Consider the following 23976-nt stretch of genomic DNA (forward strand, 5'->3'; position numbering starts at 1 on the left):
TACAATGAGCGTAGACATGTGTTGCTGTGGTCTGACTCTATGCAGTGAGAGAGCAGTGGCGACGGCACGACCGGCACCATTTTACCATTTCATGCTCAAACCGTCCGTGGTAATCTTTATTCTAACCATCAGGAAAACATATGTGGTTGTGTGTGTGTGTGTGTGCGTGTGTGCGTGTGTGTGTGTGTGTGTGTGTGTGTGCTTATGTGTGTGTGTGTGTCCGCTCGCGTCAAACAGCCGCTTGGAAGGTGTGGGCCAACATCGGCGAGCTAAAAGGACGCTATCTGACAGTGACAGAGCGGACGGCGGACACCAGTGTCCTGATCTCTCCACAGATAAGTCACTTCATCCAGCCTTTCTCTCTCAGACTCTTTCCCCCTGCAGCAGTAGCTCGGGCGCGGGCCAACCAACACACAGGGAACGCACTGGGAGCCTAGCAGAGTTCAAACTCTTTCTGAAACCTGTTATTTTCCACAACATTTATTTCCTCTGCCCAACCGGCCAGCTGCCTCACCTCGGGCACTGTGCGCCCCGCACGCTTGTTTGCGTGTGTGTGTACGTGTGTGTGTACGTGTGTGTGTGTGTGTTTGTGTGTGTGTGTAGGTGGGTGTGTGTGGCATATCTACCTGGCCACAAGTTCATCAGCCCCCTCTGAATACATCTGTGGTCAATGCAGGGAGTTTGGTCCGACCGGATCTATTGGCATTTTCTGTTTGCCTGCATCCTTTTGTGTGTCGGCTTTTTCGGTTTCTCCTGCCCCGCGCGACGGCTTTTGTCAACGGTGACAGCCTTCTGTCATCCTATTGTCAAAGCCCATCGTGGCAGTCGTGAGCATCAACGATTCTTCAGTTCATATTTATTCGCCATTCCATCTATAACGTCAAAACAGGTCTGGAAATAGAACAAGAATAATGGGTGCCGCATTTGTAAGCGTGTGCGCGTGTGTGTGTGTGTGTGTGTGTGTGCGTGTGTCGTGTGTGTGTGTGCGTGTCGTGTGTGTATGTTTCTATATTGTATGTTCAAGACGTTTGTTTTAATCACATCGTAAATCAAATCTTCCTGAATATTTGACTCAACTGCCGAGGTGAACGTCTTACTGAGGGAAATAAGAGTAGCAGAGTAGATTGCAAGGGATTAATATGCAACACAGAAAATCAATATCAAATTGACAGAATTAATAAAGGAATCTGCCTCTGAATGATTAATGTTAATCAAAACAATGAGAAAATTAATTGCTTCGCGGCATAGCTGTGATGGCCTCTGCGGCAATCTACACAGTCACTGATTTGTTACGTTTGTGGTTTAGGCGTTGTGACACGGTCGATGACATCCACAATGTGTCTGCTGTGGAGGTGTGTGGTAACAAACAGCGAAACCCATTGGTGACTTAACGCTTGAAGTAGAGTGTGATATCTGTGTCGCAATGTTTAACAACACATTTATCACGAATGAATACGATGTTCATTCATCGTCATTGCGACACATTGACGTCATCAAAAAGTCATTTTTATTGACTTTGTATTTTTTATTTCAGCTATTGTTTATTTTTTAATGGGTCAAAGTGAGACAGAGAGAGAGAGAGAAAGAGAGCGAGAGTGAGAGAGGGGGAGAGAGCGAGAGGGAGAGAGAGCGAGGGATAGAGTGCGAGAGAGGGTGCGAGAGAGAGAGAGTGAGAGAGAGAGAGAGAGAGAGCGAGAGAGAGAGAGAGCGAGAGAGAGAGAGGAAGTGTGTGTGATAGAGGGAGAATGTGTGCAGGGGGCAGATAGGGAGAATGTGAGTAGATAAGGGACAAGGTAAAAAAAAAAAAAAAAACTGGGCGAGATGGACACAGGGGCAGTGAATCTCCAACGGGAGGAGACAAAGGACGAGAAAGAGAGGGAGAATGACCCAAGAGGCATATGATTAAATCCCGTCAGTGTCCGACCTAATTCCTTAGAAATGTCAGAATCGTGTCGCAAGACTTACATCAGGCACGCACGCACACTCGTGTAGCACTCACGCACACGCATTAGTAGGAATAGAAGCGCGCGGGGGGGGGGGGGGGGGGGGGATGGGGGGGCAATATTAGAATACGTACAAGGAGACACAGACGCACACTCAGACGGGAGGACAAAGGAGAGATGACCCACAGTACCCACATCAGATTTTCAAATAGTTAAGAATTATCAGGGCGCAACATGGACATCTGTGCAGGATATTTGTACTGCCAGGCTTGGTCCATCTGGGGGGGAGGGGGTATGGTTCCAGCCCGGACAGAGACATATCATGCCTGGATTAAAGCCAAGCAGGTACAAACACTGTAGTCGATTGCAGTGGATGAGTTTGTGGAGTAAGTGAACTGTAATGTGTGGCGGTTTCATTCAAGACAGTTTGTCCTTGATGAAATCAGCTAAACACGTCACATAGCAGGACTGCGGGAGTAGTGTACACCAACTGTAAGAGAGCGAGCGTGGGTTGGCTGGACTGACACAAGCGAATGGGCCCGCTGTGTGCTACGCAAACGCAGAGGTTCACCTTCTTCTGCGTCGACGCGTCTTTGAATGTGTTCAGATGTGATTGCTACCTGTGTCTGACAGTGATGAAAGCACCGCGGTGGACAACTGTGAAAACAACTCAATACAGTGTGATTGGATGGATGGATGGATGGATGGATGGATGGATGGATGGATGGATGGATGGATGGATGGATGGATGGATGGATGGATGGATGGATGGATGGATGGATGGATGGATGGATGGATGGATGGATGGATGGATGGATGGATGGATGGATGGATGGATGGATGGATGGATGGATGGATGGATGGATGGATGGATGGATGGATGGATGGATGGATGGATGGATGGATGGATGGATGGATGGATGGATGGATGGATAGATAGATAGATAGATAGATAGATAGATAGATAGATAGATAGATAGATAGATAGATAGATAGATAGATAGATAGATAGATGGATGTACATTTTATTGATCCCCAGTGGAAATTCAAAGTCACAGTAGCTTGAACGTGTCACACACAGCATACACATACAACATAAACAAGATGATAAAATAAAATAAAATATCCACATGGATAATATTGAGGATTTTCTGTGAGGAGCTAAGAGAAAAAGTATGCCGGACACTTGTTCAAAGGAATGTCCAACTCGTTCCAAAGTGGCTTAAGCTAAAAGAGTAGGTGGGGCACGCGGTAATTAAATAAGGGGCTTTGCCAGCTCATTTAACAGGTCATTAAGCAAAACAAAGGGATTAAAAGAATGTGAGGGTCGAACTCAATATACACAAGGGAATTACTGGGTCCACGGGTCAAACTCTGTATAAACAATATTTAATGCACACAACTCCGTCATACAAAGGGAGTTACATAGGTAGAAGTGGATTTGGCGAAAAGCCATTCAATTAAAGACTACATTTAAAATATTCCCCAGTTTGATTTGATGGATGTCAAGTTTCAAAGGCAATCTGTCTAGATTGCCAGGATTAGGAACATAGGAATAGACAGTGCAGTAGCTAATAGTCATTTAGTTATCATATGCATAAAACGTTTCAATGGATAACTGGTGTATACTGATTAACTCTTTGGAAGACCTTGAAAGCTGGAACCACCACATATGCTGGACTGTCTGGCAGAAGCTAGTCTCATAAATGACAGAATCGGAATTAAAGCAAATCATCCGACTAAATGGTTCCTAAACTTAAATGTAATAGGTTTTTGAGGCAGCGAAGCACTGACATTTATCACACATTAACTAGTTTCACAAAGACACATTTCTTACAGAAGAGATAGCATCTTGAATAAAGATAACAACAACGTGAGACAGTCAGTTTCAGTCTGTTTCTGCCTGGCCCCTCTGTTCGTAAATGGCTGTTAAACGAAGAACCGCTCTCTTAAAACACTTCATTATAACAAAGATGCAATCATTGCATCACATTGGCCGACTTATTACAGAATACATAGAGAGAAACAAGTTGGAAAAGACAGGCGTCTGCGTAAGAGAGAGAGAGCGAGAGAGAGAGAGAGAGAGACAAAGAGAGAGAGAATCTAGCCTCCCTGACTCGTTGCTGTTTAAACAGATGCTTTTAAGCAAACAAATGGTGCATGCGAACCACAAACACATAAATATTAATTACGCAAAGATAGACAACACTCTGATTGTTTGATTGCCCTAAGACGCAACTTTATTTCAATGCAGATGGAGAATCCCCGAAGCTCATCCCAGCCTGTGTGCACACGTGTTAATTATTTCATGTCTGCGGACCAGCATATTCGCGTAATGAGGACTTCTCTTTGTGTGTGTGTGTGTGTGTGTCTTGGTCTGTGTCTGTGCCTTGGTCTGTGTGTGTGCGCAATCAAATGTGTATGTGCATGTGTGTGTGAGTGTGTGCGTGCGTGCGTCTATGTGTGTGTGTGAGTCTATGTGTGTGTGTGTGTGTTTGTTTGCATGTGCGCGTGAGATACGTGCGTGTGTATGTATGTATGGGTATGTTTGTGTTCATGCATATGTGCGTGTGCGTGCGTTCACATGTGTGTGAATGTGTTCATGTGATTGCGCGTGTGTGTATGTGTGCGTGTGCGTTCATGTGCATGTGTGTGTGCGCTATGGGACTCACGTGCCGTTGACGACCCCGTCGGGGTTGAGCACGGGGATGATCTTGAAGACGAAGGCCTCCCTGAGGCTCTGGGCCACCGGGTCCCGGCTGCACAGGAACCCCAGGGTGCCCCTCATCACCCAGCTGGCGTTGGACTCGCTGGGGTGGACACGCGCTGTCAGCACCAAGCAGGGCCGGTTACCTGGACGGAGAGAGAGGACAAAGAGGGGGAGAGAGAGAGAGAGAGAGGAGAGAGGGGGGGGAGAGAGAGAGAGAGAGAGAGAGAGAGAGAGAGAGAGAGAGAGAGAGAGAGAGAGAGGTAGAGGTAGAGGTAGAGAGAGAGAGAGAGGAGAGGGGGGGGAGAGAGAGAGAGAGAGAGAGAGAGAGAGAGAGAGAGAGAGAGAGAGAGAGGTAGAGGTAGAGGTAGAGAGAGAGAGAGAGAGAGGTAGAGGTAGAGGTAGAGAGAGAGAGAGAGGAGGGGAGTTGAGGCAGCGGTGGCACACTCGGTGTCGTCTGTGGACAAGAGCTGTCAACACATGAACAAAAGACAATTACCTGGACAAACAAGAGAAAGGCAAGCAGAGTCCGAGTCAAGTCTCGGGACCGAGATAACGGATCTTGTCAGACGTTTTTTGTATGTGGGCTGTCACGAACAATTTGTCCCGCAGTCGAATGCAGGTGGAGGTTTTCTAGAACATAGCCGTGAAGCAGAATGACTTTTGGTTGTTCTTTCTGTGTTGGCTTTCATTGCTTCTTGTAGATGCTGTTTCTTGGTACTCTGGCTGCCTCGCCCGTCCTAACACCGTGAACGGATTGTGAAGTCAGCCCCCCCCGCGCCCGGGCTTCGGATCAGTCAGCCCCCTGAAGCCCCTCCTGGATTTGGCTGTTATAGATGCATCTTTCCCCTCCGCCAAAGCCTCTGATTATTCAATTATGTGATTCTGGTCTTTAATCAAACCAGTGTTATTCCGTTGTCCTACACGCCACAACAGTCAATTTTGGCCTTGTTAGAGAGGGAGCAGCTGAGCAATTATGTTTTCAATCTGAGGTCACCAGAAATAATTGTCACACTGCGCCCGGATCTTAATTAACACATTTCAATTGTGTCAATATCATTAAAATGTGAATGATGTCCAGATTGCGGATGATGCTATTGGCATTCATTTTTAACTTTTAAATCGACCTAACCGTTGATCCGTCTATCTCTCTGTTTGTCTGTCTTTCAGACATGGCCCTCACAGTCACACCCTGCTTTCTCTCACCAGGGATCAGCAGAATAAACAATAAGACAAACAGAAGGACAGACAAAGCGCTTGTCTCGTGTCCTCAGACTCAGTTATTTGCCCATGTGTCTCACCAGCAATTGCTCAGAATTAGTGGAGCTGAGAAAATCGTCTCTCACGGCCCATTGGTCAGAAAGGCTGGTCATCGCTCATTTCTATTGGCTGGTTGCCTGTTGAGGTCCATTACTATTGGCCCATGGCTTGTCGACATTCATTAGCATTGGCCTATAGAGTTGTTGAGGTCCATTACTATTGGCCGATGGAGGTGTTGAAGTCCATTACTATTGGCTGATGGAGTAGTTTTGCAACATTAGTTTCATAAAAATAAGTTGGGTGTATCAGTGTTGTGGGATAGCTGTTTGTGTCTTCTTTTTGTTGATGCATTGTATTGGCTTTGAGAGGGCAGATATCCAAGCACAATTTAGAGACAACGATAAACCAAATATGATGCCCGTGTTCATATTGATTTAAAGCCTTATTTGCCGATTTTCGTACCAAATATGGAATGGAACAAAATGGAAAACCACCCAACCTTTTGAAATAACTTTTTTCCCCAGAGCTAGATTGAAAATTTGTAAAGGTTGTCTGTTCATATTGTATCTGTGTTATATCTGTGCTCAGTAATTGAATCATGTTGTATTTCACCCACATGTTACATGGCATTTAAGTAGTTGGATATTTTTTTTAATTTAGTTAATTTTGTCCATGATTTTTTTAGTTAATATAATTGTGTTGAAATTGTAAATAATTATACTTGAAGAAAATAGTTTTGTTTTGAGCATTCACAAAACAAAATACCAGAATTATACTTGTAGACTTCCAGAAACATTTTTCTCAGTTTGTATTTCTTGCAATACGCTTAAGACATTACTCTGGCCCTGAGTAGCTTTGTCGGGAAAAAGCTGCTGGTATTCAATCCGAAAGCATTCTGAATTTAATGAGAAAACCAGGACAGCTTCTACCATCACCATAGTGAGTAGTGAGTGCTATGACTCTATTAGCACCAGTTTTTGAAGCTGCAGAATTTATCATGTTTTCTTCAACTCATCTATGACTAACCACAATCAGTCAATAGGCCAATGGCATAAAGCTTGCTCTCACTGATTTGAAGAATTAAATATTTGTCTATGGAGACGGTTTGCCCACCTGACATTCATAACCTACTGTATAAATTGCAATCGCATTACTAAGCACTCTATTGAATCTTGGCCTTTAAATCAATATTGCTTGAATTAAAGGAAAACTTGAGGATCTTTCCACCAGGATCATATATTCAGATAACCTAGTCCAACCCTAGTCTAAGGGTCTAATGCAGGCAAAAAAAAATTGAAATTGGTCCATTATTGAGTGAGAACACAGCAACCTTCACATGCAAAAACAGATTGCATTGTAACCCTTTGGGGCAATCAGGCCCCGCCGATATACGTCCCAGAAGTGCTTGTTGTTGCCTCTAACAGTGTCCTTCGTCAAACCAAGTCGGAATGATGAATTATAAGACATAGTCATAAAAGTGGTCCACGCAGCCTGATCTACTTAATGCCACTCCATTTGACGTAGTCTGGCATTTACAGCCCGACCGCCAGATCCCAGTGTTTGATATCGTCAATCATCCAGTCAGTCATCGACTGTACATCCATCTGTGTTTGCCTTTTCATTTTGCTCTCAAAATCGATCAATTCCACCAACGACTCTTTGAACCTGCCAGCTCCGACAGAACATTTATTCTTCAATTTATTCTGTTTTGTAAAAAAAAAAAGATCTATATATGCTTTGGATTCTAAATTAAATTAAAATATTGGATTTTAATGGAAAAGATGACCTATATTTGCTCTCTTTATTTGAAAAGGGTGTTGCGTAATATTTAAAATACCAGTTTTTTATAAAAGCATTTCCTGTAGGCCTACGATAATATGGTAATGCTGATTTACCATGATGAATTGCATATGGTCGTCTCCTCCAAAAGAAATTATTTCTTCACACTTGGGATTGTTAAGGATCGCTGGGTTTCAATTTAGTAGTGAAATATAAACAAAGCCTGTTATAGTTATAGTTGTCTCTCTTTGCATGCCTGGCTAGACATTCGCAAACACACACAAACACACACACACACACATAAACAATAAGACACAAATAAAACATGCATACTTGACCTCATTTAAGACACGCATACACACACACACCCTGACACATAGGAAAAAACACAAAAAAACACCCACCCACACATAACATTCTAACATTGTATTCTTCACACTGCAGAGAAGAGTGTCACAGAAACCGATTCCTAACTTCATCAGGAATATTTGGCCGCAGGCTTACTACAGCCATAGTGATCCAGACTGCAGGCTAGTTTACTATCCCCACTGGGAGCTAGCTTGTTATGTTGTATTCTGACTGTAAGCTAGCTCTTTACTTTGTATTCTGATTTCATAACTTTTCTTTTGTTTTCGTGCTTTCGTGTTGTCAACTGGATGGCTACTTTGTTGGATTGGATATAACACCTTCATCTCTCAATTTCCATTAAAGGGACCTTTATGTAGTTGTATCTGATGAAGTCTATAACTTATATTCTTATTCTAGCATATTGCATTATAATTTAGAATCCTAATTATACTATAGTAAAGTATCTGCAGACTTTAAATTGATTTTTTTCCTGTCAATATTCTCAACTGCTATTTCTTTATATAATATTGTAATAAATTACAATATATTAAGGAATATCTACCCAGATGTATGATGCAAATGCACTGGTGGAGGTAGAGACAGACACAAGATTTCTATATTTATATTGGATGAGATGTAATTGAGTATAAGTGTCAAAAGGTATTGCCACTAAACCAGCACACATGCCCACATATTATCATAACTGGAGATCATTTTGAGTGTGTGGTTCAACTAGCTTCTACCGTTGCACCTTCACAGAGCTTTATTTTAACAGACAAACCCGCACGCACGCACACACACACACACATACACACACACTTACGTAGTTGATGCATGTCCCTCCACCCTCTGCTGGCGGGGCAGGCGGTGATGGTGACCAGTGGACATGGGTTTCCAGCCAAGCTGGAGCACAAAGTCTGCTGCCGGAAAAACACCTTGGCAGGGTCCACCGATCGCTCCAGCACCTGGAGATGGGACTGTGTGGAGCCAGAGAGGGACAGAGATAAGAGAAAGAGTGCTATTAGGATTTAGGCACATTTTGCCTGGATGGAAAGGCACATTTCCAACAAATGTTTGGAAAAAAAGCAAATGGAGAAATGTTTTATTTTTTACGGAATAATAAGTTGCTAAATTATTCCACAAAGGGTAGGGATGAAGATAAAGGTTGCACACGTTTCGAAATGCAAGTTTATAATTATATAAACCCAGTGAAGCATGAATATGAAAGAATTATAAGCTGCAATTGTTCAAATTTACGTCGTCAATGTTTGTGCCGTGAAAGTACGACTTAAAATTATGATGTCAAATTAAAAAAGAAAAAAAGACATCTGAGAGAGACCAACAGAAAACAAGCTGTTTATTCCTTCCTTTTGTCCTTTCAAAGTTTCCTGTATTCATGTTTTGCAGCTAAATGACAAAGCAAGGCTGGGGGAGAATGAAAAAGCATAATAATTAGCATGCTTACGAGAGGGAAATCAATGATATGAGAAGCATCCTGCCACCACCAATCACTGATTAAAAAACGTGAATACCATACAGCCTTGCTTCTATGCCCAATGCGCGGAGACAATATGAATGACTTCAACAAAAAACATGCAGCAACTCAAATATAATTTCCCTATAATTGCAGTTATTTCCTGCTACTATACTGATGGTTCTATATATGGCTTTTTTAATGTCTCCCATATTGCCAGCATCATGAAATGAGGCTTTCAAAAGCAGCTATTTCCTGCTCACCAGTATTGTATGTCTCGTGAAATGGCAGATGAACGCTAAGCTTTATGAATGTAGACTTCCATTGTTATCCAACAACCAGCAAATTCAAAAAAATGTACATGTGCCCACATAGAATACCATCCTTATGATAATTTGTATTTGTATGTTAGGCAAACAAACACATAGTTTGCCTCTCATCCTGACATGCCCTTAACATATCTCAACAGTGTGTTGCATAAATTCATCATAAGGAGGGATCTGAAGACCGTAGCAACATGACACAAATATTTTGATAACAATGGAAGACGGTAGTATTTTGCAAGACCTGTAAGCAGAATGAAAACATTCTCAGACGAGTCCTGATTCTCAAATGCATGGAAATACACACGCACGCATACACCCATATACGAGGGTGACTCTTATCCTCGGCGATCACACGTACACACACAGACACATACACAGACACAAACAGAACTAAAATTAGATGCTTTTTGGCACAACAAAAGCAAAGGTGGATAATTAAGCTACCGTATTCAGAAAGTTAATGTTATGGTCACACCTTCAAACCTAGAAACACAGACAGACAGACAGACAGACAGACAGATGGATATATAGACGGAAAAATGTATACCTGCAGTGCAGAATATGTGTAAGGATAGTGGTAGGCCAGGTAGCATACGTCTTCTTTGTGTTTAAAGGTCACAGTAAAGGTCAAAGTGTAAAAAGTCTGCCCTCTCCTGCCATGTGCAGGACAGAAGTGATTCCTAGATAAAAAAAAAAGGGTAATCTAAATTTGAGGCAAACATCACAACAACAGCTAGACGGGTGAAAGCTAAAACCATATTCGTAAACTCAAGTGTAAATTGATAGGGAATTTAGTTATGATTCAAGCTCTTATTGGATTGTTAAATGTTCTCTGCTAAGATACAATATTGGATGTTGCATTAGTGAACAACAACAAAAGACTGGCCAAGCAGTATTTCAATTGTTCAGCTTACAACCACTACAAATTACATTAGATTTTATTATTGAATGTTTGCATTTTATTTCAACATATAGAATGGAGGAAAAACGATGAGGGTGTTTGTTGTGGCAACTGTCCAAGAGGGAACAATTAACTAAAACGTGTGGGTGGTGTGAATCACATTAAACGCTCAATCTGGGGGCCCAGAAGTACCTGAAGTAACAGATCTCCGTGCCAGTCCGCACCCAGTGTGGTCTGCCATCGAGAGCTTCTCTCACAGAGTAGAGAACAGGCTGCATACCTGCAGCACACACACACACACACACACAAAACCACGCACCCACACACACACACACACACATACACACACGCACATGCGCACACGCACAGAAACACACACAGACAGCAATATAAAGGGTCTGCAATTCCCATATTCCTCAGCCTGCAGATAGAAGTTTGCACAGGCATGCACGCACGCACGCACGCACGCACGCACACACACACGAATGCGTGTAAAACACAAGATGGGAGCTGCTCAGAGTGTTCAGAACCTCGGAGTAGATGCTTGTTTCTGCGGTCCAGGCTTTAGCTCAAGGGCTCCTGCAGCGTAATGGTGGGCAGTGAAGGGGTTTCTCTTCTATCAGCGCCAGCCAATAAAGGCCATCTAAATAATGGTTACGTCTAAACAAAGTTAGACAACATTCATTTGTCTCCCAGGGCGAGAGAGGAGGAAAGCCCATCCTGCATCAGACCCCCATCCAGAGACACACACACTGAGCCGTACACACCCTGGCTCCCACCCCCTCCTATGGGAAATTGTTGGGGGTAGTTCCGCTTTGCACAGGGGTCGGAAATAGATAGCTACTTTACTTTCTTCTCTGTCAGGATCTTCGTTCAGACAAAAAGCCATTTTCCATACAATGGAAAGACGGGCTATTTTGTAAAGACACTCTCTTCTTCCATTCACTCACTCACTACCTGAGATGAACCAATTTCCAGGAAACCTAGTTTGCAGCTGCAAAGAAACATTATGTGAGTGAAGTGCGGATGCCTTTTTTTTTGTATTTTGTATATTTGAGTGTGTTTGTGTGTGTGTGCGTGTGATTGTGTCCATGCGTTTGCGTGCACGCATGCATCCTTGCGAGTACGTGCCTGTGTGTGTGTGTGTGTGTGTGTGTGTTGTAAGAGTGTGTGTGTATGTCTTGGCTGCAAAAGATTGCCGAGGACAAAACAGGAAAACACAGCAAAAAGTCGGCCCTGTCATTGTTCAGCACACACTCTGCCCAGGTGGGTCTCTATATATGTATATACGGGGGGAGGGGTGGAGTGCAACAGCAAGCTCGATAAGTAGGACAATCCCACTAGCACTGATAGGACATGTGGGGTTGGGAGGTGAAGAAGTAGCTTCGACCTCACTTTATTGCTTCAACTGAAGTCATAAGACTCCGATGGAACGGAACGCAGGTCAGGTCTATCTGTGTGGGTGCAGGCTAGATTCCCATTATTTCCAGGTGTCAAACACGCAATCACGGAAACAAGCATATGTAGCAAGCCAGGAGCGAGAGCTGGAGACGGGGCAGATGTGGATTGTTCCACCTAACAATCCACATCCACCGGATGTGGATTGTTAGTGTTTATATGCTCGCACATGTCTCCCAACTAGACTAGAGATGTATTCACATGGGTGTGTGTGGAAGTATACTGAGCTTATAGCAGAGTTTACTTCAATGAGGATGAAAATGACCATGAAACCATCCGACAGAAGAACAGGCTTGCGATGGTTTGCATTGGGTTTAGTCTCATCCATTGCTGCCACCTTTCATCTAACCGTCTTGTAGATTGCCTGGGATTTTGCAAATCACACACACTCACTCTCCTATTCTCCCATCTTAATTCATGGAATATAAATAAATATGATGGCTCTGTCCTCAGGCTACCCCACCTAATCATCCTAGGTAGATTGCCAGGTAGATCAGGATCATCTGATTTATTATGCTGTGGGAGCTGAGCTGCCAGAAGTACTATCATGGCTAACCTTTGGTTCATAGAGGTGCTCTGACCTTTTTATTAATATATATATTATTGCTTCTTCATATTTCTCTATGTGCTTATATGTCTCTTGGTCTATCTGTCAAGCCGATATCTGCAATATTCAAAGGCAGAGAAGATAATGTAGCATTCAAATTGGGCTACACACCATAGGGTGCTTTTCATTTTCGGTGGGGGTCATTTCTTGGAATGCACACACATCACCATATGGTGTGTTTGCTAAATTGACACGGCCTGCAATTAAACTTAGTGATGGAGCTTTGGAACAGCTTGTACCCTATTAAGTTATCGTTGGTTTTTTCCTTAACACTTTCATTAATTTAGGAGGCAGTTTTTATAATCAAATCAGATGGCTTAAATTGAATGGTTAGCTGATTTTGACCTTTGACTACCTTTCACTGTTTGGTGTGAGAAGACGTTTAAAGAAGGCAAAGCCAGGAAAAGCAGCACACTGCCAATAGCACACTCCGATAGCAGGAATAAAACCAGAGAACAGACAGGAAGGAGCAGGAAAACCACAGTAAAGAAGAGAAACAATCAAGAACTTGCAAAGTGAGCGGTTGAGCTGGTTAGAAGGAAACAGGCAAAACTCCACTATTGATGGCTGAAGCAGAGGAGCAGGCTGAATAGTCAGAACAAGACACCTGCTGCTGGCAGGTGGCAGCCAGACAAGACTCCCACCATATATATAGTTTCTTACAGGAGGTTGAAGATATGGTGTTCACGGGTGGCCATTTTGTAAAAAGAAAATGAAAAACAATAACAAAAAAACATTTTATGAAAGGCAAGGAAAACCTAAAAAGAAGCCAAAACCGTGTTCCACTGTATTGGAATAGAAGTGAGATTCAATAGCACTGAAGGTATCCCTTCATCTCCATCATGATGCATCGTCTCTCTGCATTAGGTGCTGGGAGTCGTTTGGAGAGACTTTTGAGAATCAAGATGCTCTTAAAGACAGTTAGCCACCAACACCAACATACAGAGGCTTGAGGGTCAACATTGAGAACTATTATCATGACCTGAAACCATTTTCGTTGAAATTCATTTAACCTTGAGACTCTACTGAACCGGGAAAATATATAATCTGGAAACTTTGTGCTCATGTAAATAGATCATGCATACATTCAACCCACAATGTATTAGTTATGTTTCTTCTGTATGCCCTATTTGAAGCGTGTGACCACAAGTTTGTTTTTTCAAAATCCATCCAAAATTCAAATGAAGTCAATAAAACGAAAAATTTGAATTAACTCAATCTAATCAAAACATCAAATATCGAAAGGAACATGCACTCTGCATACCATACACCCCCTGTACTATTTCAATTGAAATTGAAGAACATATGAAAATCCCTTTATATTGCTAAAGTGAAATATGAAGTATAAACTTTCTAAAACAAGTGTCGACTTTGAATGAATAGGATTGGCCAGGAAAATCTGCTTGGATGAGCTGAAAGGGAAAATTAGAATTTAAGCCCAAAATGTGATGCACACATTTTGTGTACTTGACTGGATTTGAAGGCTTGCCAGGTACATCTGCTGCTATGGAAGAGATTAATGCTCTGTTGAAGGAGGATGGCTGAATCATGGCGAGTGCTTGGTTTAAAGGGCTGGGGATTAAATGTATTGGTATTATTGTGTGTTATTTGTCTTTTGGACAAATACATAATTTTTATTTTGTTGAATTTGTTGAAGATCAGGGTTGAAGGACTGTCAGTTTTCTTTCAGTGTGAGAGAACTTAATTTCAGTTTTCTCACACACACACACACACACACACACACACACCCCTACACACAAACGCAAATTGAGTGGAGCCAATTTACAACTACACTTTAGGACATCTTGGTGACCAGTACTTAATTGTTTTGGGCTTAGCCAAAACTAGAACCGTTTGCTGTAGTTTTAGCTATTTAAAATACAATTGGACGTTTTGGCCTCCAGAGTAGCTGGGCAGCCGCTCCACATTTAATAGGTGTGGATGTGGCACATTTCTAAAACCAATTCTCAACTTGGACATTGAATTTGCTGTTGGAAGAAGTTATCGGCCATGGCCCTTTCCATGGAGTGATTCAAATCAATGCGTTTATCGTCAATTGTACTATTGTTAACGGCTTGCTATTTGTTTCAATGAGTATAACAATTCCTGATTGATTCTAATGGGTTCTCTCGCTCACCATAGTTGAACTGGCTGTTGGTCTTCTCGCAGTTGATGACATTGAAGCGATAGGGAATGTCGGCCGCCATGTTGCTGACCTCAAAGTAAAACCACTGGGTGTTAATGGAACAGTTGGCGTCTGCATTCAAGATGAGGTCGTATTCGTATCTGTGTCAGAGGGTTGGAGAGAGTGGAAGGAATGGAGAGAGGGGAGTGTGGGAGAGAAGACAAGACTGTTTATAATGAAATAAATGAAGTCATTATCATTGCAAAGCCTTTTATTCAAAGTGCAGTTTACATGGTCACCAGCATTATGCATTTAGAACACACAATACCACTCTCACACCACGCAGTGGAGTGAGAGTGGGTGCATGTGCATGTTTGTGTTCGCATGTGCATTTGTGTGTGTGTGGGTGTGTGTGTATGGGTGTGTGTGCTTGTGCGTCTGCGTCTATGTCAGTTTGTGTATGCATGTCTGTCTGTCTGCCTGTCTCTGTGTGTGTGTGTGTGTGCACGTGTGTGTGTGTATGGCGATGGTGCCACATACCTCCGGACCTTCACAGCTTTTCTCAGATTACCGCTCTCAAACTTGGAGAAAAACCTCAACGTGTCCGGCTGGTCATTTATACACTGAGAACTAATAGGGAGGGAGGGGGGGAGGGAGAGAGAGAGAGGGAGCGAGAGCGATAGGGAACATATATAGAGCTCACTTTGACATTTAAATTAAAAGGGAGGGAAAGTTAATTAGACAGGGGGTGAAAGAAGGGCCAGTAATAGGAAAAAGGTTAGATAATGCATACCATTTAGTAGAGTAAAATAACAATTAAATGTATATATATATATATATATAGAGACATAAACAAAAGCCAATGAAAAGCTTGTTTCAATTAACAATACACAAATTGTATTTTGTGTTCAAGAGTGCCTGAACTGACAACATTTAGCTATCACACTGGTTTGAAATCACACTACAACCTGGTCTCTCTCTGGAAAGAACAACATCTATCAAACGTGTGTGTGTGTGTGTGTGTGTGTGTGTGTGTGTGTGTGTGTGTGTGCGCCTGTGTGTATGTCTGTGTGCGCGTCATTATGAATGTGATTGGGTTAAATGACCTGGCATGTACTTACCCTGTGTCTTCCAGGTCAAACACCACCTGGTTGATGACGTCGTTGTCAAACAAGCGCTGGATGTCCTCCAGCACCTTCCGTCTGACAAAGAGAGAAAGATTCACATCCACAAGCCAAGTGACACCTATAGGAACACTGAATCCAAGCCATGAGGACAGTGTTAGCTAAATGTCATTATCAAATAGCATCAACCCACAGGTGGCAGACTGAACAGTGTGAGGTTAATGGACAGATGGTAGGAACCTGCTTTTCCCAGCAACCTGCTTTGCTTTATTGTTTTTAATTTAAAGGAACATACTGTAAATGAAAATAAAAAAACAAGATGTTCTATTTTTCAGTGAGGTACAAAAAAGGCTGCTTCATAATTCAACTGTGAAACATAGAGAGGCAAAACAACACGGTCTCGGTTTAGTTTGACAGCAAATTGATTATCCAGTGTGGGTCACGCGATGATAACAGCAGGTAAAACACATTCGGGCTGTTTTTTGGGGAGAGGGTTCGGGAAACAAACTATGTTTATTCGTCCGTTTTACGTATAAGGCGGACTATTGCGTTCTCAATAGGTGTCATGCCCTATGGTAAGGCAGGTTGTCGATATCCCGTGCTTTTGACAAAAGAAGTTTGGAAAACTCCTGATTCCTCATTGGTTCAGGAGTTTTTTCCATCCACAGCTGGAGTCACAGCTATAATTACAACATGTAGATCTGTAACAATGGATTCCTACAGTGCCCATATGTAGATCTGTAATAAATTGATCTGTAGAAACCATTTCAATATCTGTAATAAGAGATATGCATACTCATATATGTCATTATAGATACAGGAAGCATATGTAGCTTTGGAATAATAGATATAGTAACATCATGTTGATTTGTAAAAATGGTTGACAAAGAGTCGAGGGAAGTTGTGGTTTTAGTAATGAAATCATGAAAGAGATAGTTATTGTTACATGAATACGATATAAATACTTTAGCATGACTCGACACTGTATGATCCTGTACATGGGCATGCACAGTAAAGCCGAGTTACAGTTCCCAGGGCCTGTACCTTAATGCAGGATTTATCACTGTCTTAATGGCTAACGTCGCACGGCCTTCACCTGGATCTGCTGTGTTAAATCATGGGATGTGATGGAGGGATGTAAGGCCTGGCCCTGTAGCGGAGACATAGCTGCTATAATAAGTAGGCTCAGGCTATTCCTGTATGGCCTTGTCTGGCGGAGGGTGAACTAATGACTGTAGCAGGTATGGCCCATACAGTAGATACAAGCCTAATGATTACGTCCTGCTCATCCTCTTCAGTTCCGTAGTCTACTTGATAGCAGGAAAGGAACAAGAAGTCTTGGCTGTTTGTTTTCAAAATAAAGATTATTAAAATGATCATAAGCAATCTGGGATCAGAAGGCAGATGTTTCCGTTTCAGTTGTCAATGGAATTAGATTATTGTTGGCCGAGAAAAACAGGTCAGCTCATGCAGTAAGAGCTCCAGACGCAATAACAACACTCAGCCGACACTTGTTTTCAGCTAAAGTCTACGGAGCTAATGCGTATAATGCACTCTTTGATGTAGAGGGTGTTTTTTTTAATACAGTGAGACTCGGTCCCACCCCTGGACCCTATGCAGACGGCCCACCAGCCGCACATACACAGAGAACTGAGAAAGATGAAATCAGGCAAACTGGGGCGAGTTTTGCTCACATCGCGGTACTCGTGTAATTAAAGTATTCCCACTCGTACCTCCTTTGTACATCAGTAGGCCGTAGCAGTGAGTGGAGAAGTTGAATCGAAACCCGGCCTTCTGAGTCCTCCGTCGGAAGCCTGATTAATAAATAAGGAAGTGGTTGATCTGTGAGCTGGGGTAAACTCGTGGCTGGGGACATAGCCACCAAAACTACTTCCTTCTTCCCTTCTTTTTTTTTTGGTCAACTTCATCTCATTTCCAACAATACTTCATATGCCAGGTCTCAGGAAGCGCTTGGGTCGCCAATGTGATTGTAGTCCATTTCCAATTATTTTCCTTATGATTCACCAAAGGAATGAATGGGAATGCTTGATGCACGTTCTTTCGGCATATGCGCATGTGACTTAACGCGATGCAAAGCCACTGCCAGACAATGTGTTAATAAATCTGTCTTGCGTGATCAGTATGCCTTTCTCAAACAGTTTCCTTTGGGAACAGAAAGTCATTCTATTCCTGATCCCTTAGTCCACGAAACGTTGGGTCCGAGTTGCTCCTTTGAATCTAGATGACATCTTCATTTTCGTATATTTTTCATACGTTTCACTTTGTCTGTAAAATGTGTGCCCTTTCTCCTCGAAAGTGATAAATGATTATGAAGTTTCTTCAGTATCTTACTCCCCAAACACCAAAGTATCTGCATTCTGCAATGTAGGATGTTTCCCACATCTTAGTATTGCCAGAGGCGGTGTTTAATCTGCAGCACATAATAATATAATAATACGTCAAGTGAAAACAAATGGGTTAATCCCAGCAGCGGGCCACCTGTGTAAACGTTGACTTGGCACTACCCTACAATTCAAAGCTGGAGTCGTGAGTAGTTCCAGAGCCTACTTGCTAAATACTTTCTGAGATGCCTTCTTCCCTCCAACTGTCTGAGTATTTGTCATCTCATTTCTATGAGTTTATTCAGAGACGCTCCGGAAACCCCTGGCAGTGCCCCTGCTCCCTCCCTCTTGCTCTCTTGCCTCCAAGCTGTCTCCCTCTCAAGCTGTCTCACTCTCAAGCCGTCTCTCTCTATCTCTCTCTCTCTGTATCCCGGTGTCTCTCCCCCTCTATCTCTCTCTTTCTCCCTCTCATCCTTTAAATCTCACTCCCCCTCTCTCTCTCCCTCTCTCGCTCTCTTTCTATCTCTCTGACCCAGTTCTCCTTCTGTTCTTTGCCATCAGCTCAGCAACTCAATCTCTGTTCTTCTCACTATATTTGTCTATTGGTGACTCACCCTACCTCACTCACTAACCTATTCACTCATTCACACCTTCACTCATTCTATACCTTCCCCTTTATTGTATTTTCCTGATGGTATCCTTACACACAGACACAGACACATAAACGCACAGACTGATGATGGGATGCGTTTTATATGCACATATAAGTTATAAGGTAAAGCCAATGAAAGGTAAATACACTGTATATCAGAATGAAATGCTCAGCCATATATAGAGCTTTAAAACAGAATCAGTACCACTCTATTATAGGCTACGTCTACATACATGTTGGGCTGTTAGTGATGAATTTACTGCATGCAGCCCTCATATAGCCGGAGGTCTGTGAGGATTCATTTCTAGGCAGATAGAAAAGCATTCCTGCCTTATAATACATGGAGTCTTATCTGACTATCTGGTGACCCAGGCCTCTAATGCTTCTTACACCAATTATTTGATGGTGGTTTTGTGTAAACATTGCAAATCCCATGCATGGAATTAAGCCAATGAATAGGAATATGCAGCAGTGTGCACATTCCCTAGATGTGCATGCACCTTGAAGTAGGTATGGAAATCGCCATAACAGTGGTCTATATCTTTTGTGTATGTGCCTGTGTGCCAGCATGTTTGTGTGGGCTCTGAGCGAAGACATAGAGAATGGAGGAAAATAATGTCAATTTAAAGAGAGACTTAAAGTCGGATACCTCAAGATACATGTTTAACATTAAAATAATAATAATAACTGCCAATTTATTCTTGATTTTAGCAGCAGCATTCAGCACATAAATTTGATAACAGCTGTGCATTTCAACCGTGACACACCCACACGCACAAAGACACACACACACAGAAGGAGGCATAGCCAGACTGTTTTTTTTTTAGATTAGAGAACTTGAAAGGTCCCTTGTATTACCATGGCCTAATCTTATTCTACACTTGGGACAATTTACTCACAAATGTAGCACTGGCAAAATAGCCTTAGCATTAGGGATGTTAAGGGACTGTAGAATACGCAAAAAAATAAAAAGCATTATCCCCTTTTTCCATATCAGTGCAGACAGACAGAAAACATAATTAGATAAAGTTCAGAGTGAAATTGCGTCTTTAACATTTTTAAATGTCAGCGTCTGTTGGCCTCTTGAAAGTGCTGAGAAAATGTCTCGGAGGAGAGACATAAAGGGAGTGTATTGTGAGAGAGGCGCTGGCCCACGGGACTCGAGACACAACCCCATCCCTAGTGGCAAATACACATGCAGACTGATACACTGTTGGAGGTATAGTTTCAATATATACAGCATATATACACACACACACACATACACACACCTTGATCTCCATCACAACGTTTAAATAAAAAAAACATAATCAATGCACTGATAATCAGTTAATGGTCTGATAATATGGGTTATTGTTATTTTCACCATACATTTACGTTTATTTATTTAGCATGCACTTTAATCCAAAGCGCCTAACAATTGAGACTACAGACCATCCAGACAGGCAATCACACTGGGAGGAAATCCAAAGAAGGCAAGATTCGACAGGACAACCCGACCGGCTCGACTTAACAGCTTTAGAATAGCAGAAGCAATCAGAAAAACAAGGAGAGTCGATGGTTCTTTTTTTTGTCTATGTTTTGTTGTTTTGTATTCGTGGTAGTCGAATGTGCATAATAGGAGCCAAAGTTCTAAAAAATAAAACAGATGGAGATTGGGAGATGGGGTTTTTCAGGGATTCTGAATATCAAATAAAGCTAGGTAGCCTGCTTTACCTTCTGGGCAGCACACATAGAGAGTCTGGACCGTGAAATAGTTTCAGTGTTTGGAGGGCGCCGTTCATATAACCTTGTGAGTCCATCCTGATCTCCTAAGATCTTGTCTGGCCTCAAGCCTGTTCCTCTTCAAAAAATTAAAAAATAATAGGTCCAATCCGTTCTCAAGGGAAGGGGGTTCAGTTCATGACCAACTAGTCTGCTGGATTTAAAAAAAAACAAAAGCGGAGCCCAAGGAAAGTGCAGCAATCCTTCAAATTAAAACTGGAGCAATTAAAACGGTTTTATCTGCAATAGACTGAATAACGATATTAAAAAATGAACAGAAATCTGCACGGAAGGCTTTTATCAGAGGAGAATATATTTGACTTCACTCTACGCAAACTGAATCGGCAAGTAGGCACGAGTGTCACTAAATTATATAATCTGATTAAGGAATAATTCAGAGAAGGGCTCAATCTAAGGTAACGAAAACACAGCAATTCTTATTTTGATAGGATGATACACAAATTAAAACACACTTATGAATATTATATTATATATTTATTATATTCCGGCAGAAGTCCATTCTGCCAGATCCCAGTAACTTCTAGATACTGCACCTTCAAGCAGCACTTTTTTAAAACCCTGACAAGGGCTGTTCTATTACACTATTGGCTGCAACCTTACAACTCACAATTTTCATAAATCCTGTGTTCTGATTTTAAAACCCACATCTAAGCGTAAGTGCACGTGTATTGTACGACTTGCAGCATGTATGTAAACGAGCCAGGGCGGAAAATAAGGAGTGTCGACAGCTGAAGAGACAAGTAGAGACACACAGAGAAAGACAGAGGGGGGGGAGGTTCAAAAGAGACAACATGTCTGAAGCAGTAAATCAGTGGAGAATGACAGAGCTGTGAGGTTATGACTACTGTCGTAGCTTAAAGAAGACATATCGCTAATAAAGGAGAGAGAAAGAGCAATATCACTGCAGGAAAGAGATGAGAGGGAGAGAGATGGAGGGAGGGAGAGAATTAGAGAGAGAGAGAGAGAGAGAGAGAGAGAGAGAGAGAGAGAGAGAGAGAGAGAGAGAACACACACTGGGAGAGCATTTGAACGGAGAAGAGGCACAAGGCTATCAGTGCTGTCACATCTGGCGAGGAGAGGACAGATAGGGTGGCAAATAGGACAGCGGGGGACGCTGAGAATGATGAAAAGTCATAGGGACCATGACGGCTACAAGATTGTATGTTTGTGTGTCTGTGTGTGTGTGTGCGTGTGTGTGTGTGTCTGTATGCGTGCGTGCGTGTGCATGTGTTTGTGTTTGTTCCTGCGTATGTGGGATGAGGGGATGTCTAAGATGAGAGATAAGAAAGATGAGCAGGCCATTTACCTACATTTCACTCAAACCCTGAAAAGCTACATTCCACATTTGGCCGAAGGCGTATTGTGTTCTTAAATCACCGTTCGCTCAGAGTGAACAGATCAATTTTTTTAATGGGGTCAGAAAGGAAAGCATAGTCAAACACTGTTGATCCGGGTTCTTTGAAGTTCTTTGAACTACAGATTGGTGTGTGCGTGTGTGTATGTGTGTGTATGCATGTGTGTGTGTCAATGACTCATTCATGCCCACACCAGCTATATTATACCTGGTGTGTGTGTGTGTGTGTGTGTGACTGTGTGTGTGTGTGTGTGTGTGTGTGTGTATGTGTGTTTGTGTGTGTGTGTGTGTGTGTGTTGGCGTGTGTGTATGCGTGTGTGTGCCGCGTGAAAGTCAACATGTGTGTCTGTATGCGTCAATGTTTGTGAGTTAACACAAACCAATTCAAACCCATGGATCATAACAAACGGCCATACAAGAGATAGCGCAAAACAGCCCTCAGAACAGACACAGAGATTAAGACATCGAGAGACAGACAGAGAGGCGGTACCTCTGCACTGCGGGCCCCCGTGGCGCCATCCGCTCCAGGCCGGGGGGTGGCAGGTGTCCCCAGAAGTCCGGGAAGGCCAGGATGCTGAAGCCGGGGATGGACCTGGTGAGGGTGGCCGCGGCCCGGTACAGCTGTGGGTCGTGGTGCGGAACGTGCGCGCCGTGGCTGGCCAGCAGCCGCTCCACCAGGCTGCTCTGATGAGCCTCTTCTCTCCTCTCCTCCTCCCTCTCCCCCTCTTCTACCTTCTCTCCCCCGGTCCCGTCGCCGTCAGACCCCCACTCGTACGGAGTCCTCTCTTTCCTAGGAGGGGATTGGAGGACTGGTGTGTAGGAGACCTTTTTGGTTTGGGTGCCTTTTGTTGTTCATTATTGAGGCTTGCACAATAGGGGCACTGACGCACCGGAATTGTAGCGCAATATTATGGAGCCAAACCGAAAATTAAGACATTCTTTCAAAAGCCTACAAACCTGAAAGATGTGATATTAACGTCCATAAAATCATTGCGTGAAGGGCCTCTGTTTCGTAGGAAGCTCAAGCACTTAATTTCTGTGTGGGCTGATGGTGTGAGAATATGAGCAACAGGTCAAGCAGTTCTATGTGATGCATGGAGCAGGACATAAGGAGGGTTCAAGCAGCACTATATGAGGAAGATGGATAAGAATGCTGCAGTCAGACATAGAAGGCTGCAGACGTGGGCAGACGTTTGCCTGATGAATCAAGGTCGGCAACCATTATGGATGTTAATGAAGGAAAAGTTGTGGCTTTGATCTCTTCTTGATTTACCTTGCGTTACCTTATTAGAAACCCTTTCCATTTTGTCTAAAAATATAAAAAACATCTGAAAACATGTTTCAGAAAGGTATGAAAGAATTTGCCAATTGAAAGGACAACCACTGAAAGGACACCACTGAAGCCAAACATCAAGGCTTCGCCCAATAGTGTTTGAACGGATGAAACCTTTTAAACACAATTGACAGGATACCATTGGACGAATCTTTGATTTTTCTTTTTTGTGTTTTTAAAATTTTGGATTGATTTCAAAGAAGGATGAGTGTGGTCCACTTACGTCCTGTCTTTGCTCTTTGTCCCACGTGAAAGGCTGCTGCAGATGAACCCCCGACTTTGGAAATCACGAGGCTCCAACTGCGCAACTGGAGAGAGAGTGAGTGCGAGAGAGAGTTACAGAGAAAGCAAGACCAAAAACAGAGCATTAGAGAGAAATTGTGAGGATGCGAGTGAGAGCGAGATATAGAAGTGAGAGAGAAAAAGGGAAAGAGAGAAATAGAGTGAGAGTTGTTGTT

The 23976-nt window shown here is 42.8% G+C and overlaps 1 protein-coding gene across 1 annotated transcript in view; it reads right to left on the minus strand.

Annotated features, from left to right (window-relative positions):
* The window catches only part of agbl1 (AGBL carboxypeptidase 1), a gene marked incomplete at both ends in the record, with an annotated part of 93980 nt that overhangs the window by 28099 nt on the left and 41905 nt on the right, over nucleotides 1-23976 (minus strand). Inside the window, 9 exons of the mRNA XM_079742892.1 lie at nucleotides 4616-4796; nucleotides 8861-9014; nucleotides 10385-10517; nucleotides 10931-11018; nucleotides 14941-15089; nucleotides 15469-15558; nucleotides 16050-16130; nucleotides 22676-22975; nucleotides 23742-23826. Coding sequence (XP_079599018.1) covers nucleotides 4616-4796; nucleotides 8861-9014; nucleotides 10385-10517; nucleotides 10931-11018; nucleotides 14941-15089; nucleotides 15469-15558; nucleotides 16050-16130; nucleotides 22676-22975; nucleotides 23742-23826 — 1261 coding nt within the window. The remainder of the gene's footprint in view (nucleotides 1-4615; nucleotides 4797-8860; nucleotides 9015-10384; nucleotides 10518-10930; nucleotides 11019-14940; nucleotides 15090-15468; nucleotides 15559-16049; nucleotides 16131-22675; nucleotides 22976-23741; nucleotides 23827-23976) is intronic.

Source organism: Pollachius pollachius, assembly GCF_949987615.1.
Source record: "Pollachius pollachius genome assembly, chromosome: 9".
NCBI classification, from domain to species: Eukaryota; Metazoa; Chordata; class Actinopteri; order Gadiformes; family Gadidae; genus Pollachius; species Pollachius pollachius.